This window comes from Pundamilia nyererei, unplaced genomic scaffold (genome assembly GCF_000239375.1).
Source record: "Pundamilia nyererei isolate P.nyererei 1_Seehausen unplaced genomic scaffold, PunNye1.0 scaffold00025, whole genome shotgun sequence".
NCBI lineage: Eukaryota > Metazoa > Chordata > Actinopteri > Cichliformes > Cichlidae > Pundamilia > Pundamilia nyererei.
Genome location: NW_005187426.1, coordinates 4,799,267 through 4,800,831, shown reverse-complemented (window position 1 = coordinate 4,800,831; position 1,565 = coordinate 4,799,267). Strand labels below are relative to the sequence as shown.

Here is a 1,565-nt window from a genome sequence, read left to right as displayed (position 1 = left end):
AAAAAATTGCTACCAAAAACTGTCTGCAGGGGTCTCTATTTGCTCAATAACCCTAAAGCTTCCGCTCTGAGGCTCTTGTTAAGATTTTTCACAAAAGCAGATAAACACGCTATAAGGAAACATTAGCCTGGTATTACTTAAAAACCCTGTAAACATACATTTGCTTTGACTTAAAAAAAACAAAACAATGTAGGTTAGTCAATTAAGGTTGACTTAGAACAACTGCACTATATTATGGAGCAAGCGCTCTGTAGTCCTATAATGTCATCATTCTGCATTATGTAAAATCACACATGGCAAGCAATAGGAGAACTATCATCCTCAAATGTCCATGAAAAAGCATCCAGTTTTTAAAAAACTGCACTCTGTTATATTAAAGGAAAACTTGAAGAAACTGAAGAAAATACTTTTTCTTAAAATGATAAAAAGCCTTTAGTTCTTTTTAGAATAGTAGTAATAGTATAGAAACATTATTAAGGTAATTTTGAACTTGCATTTAGAAGCTCAGAGTGATATTTGGCTTCATGCATCCAAAACAAGTCAGTCAAATCCCCTCACATTTGGGCAGAAATGTCAAGCTCTTCAACAGAATATTTCATATGGCCTTCATTGAACCCTTTTGTCTGGAAAACAGAATACTTTCTCAGATCTCAAAAAAATCTGCAGAGGAAATTCCACACATTTTCTCTTATTATTATGCTTAAAGTTTATTTAGAATGACATATATACTACATCGACTATGTTATGTAAACATTTTCATCCTTGTCCATTTTAACTAAAAAAAAAAAATCAAAACAAAGTATTATACATATATGGAAATGTATGTAGAAATATGTACATATGCTAACCAACCACTTCATTACAGCTTGCCAGTACTGGAATTGGACCCTTTTTTCATGGCCTATTATATTTATTAAGGTGTAAAAAGTGCATATTGGTCCATATTTGGTTGAAAAATCATGGATTTTGTTCCATACTGGCACAATAGCATCACACAGAGTCTGCATATTTGTCAGCTGGACATCCATGATGTTAATCTACTGTTCAACCACATCCCAAAATTCCTCTATTAGATTTAGATCTTGTGATTATGGACTCCATTTGAGTACAGTAAACTCAATGTCATCTTCAAGAAACCAGTTTGAGACTATCTAACCGTTGCAAACATCGTCATGCTGGAAGCAGCCACCAGAGAATATATGTAGGTACACTGTAGGGCTGCCACAAACCATTATTTTGATAGTCGATTAGTCACCGATTATTTTTGCAATTAGTCGACTAATCAGATCATGCATCCATTGGAAGTAAAACGTAATGCTTATTGCACCAGCATGCATCTGCTCTTATATAACTACCATTAGCTTACAGCTTTAAGTGTTTAAGGTATGTGCTAACTAAAAATGAAGACAAGATGATAGTTTATTAAATTTTAATGAAATCTGCAGACTGTTTCGGTGGAGTTTAATAAACTCAGCCGTCTGCTCCTTGCTATCTAAAATATAACAGGACACCGGAGTATATTCTTGAGCATCTCACACTTCTGATAATCAGTTGTCTGCTTGACG

General features: G+C 34.1%; 1 protein-coding gene across 1 annotated transcript in view; it reads right to left on the bottom strand.

Moving 5' to 3' along the window:
• Positions 1 to 554: 554 nt before the first annotated feature.
• Positions 555 to 1,565, bottom strand: part of rec114 (REC114 meiotic recombination protein) — a 6,964-nt gene continuing 5,953 nt past the window's right edge. The window contains exon 3 of the mRNA XM_005727699.2: positions 555 to 623. Coding sequence (XP_005727756.1) covers positions 555 to 623 — 69 coding nt within the window. The remainder of the gene's footprint in view (positions 624 to 1,565) is intronic.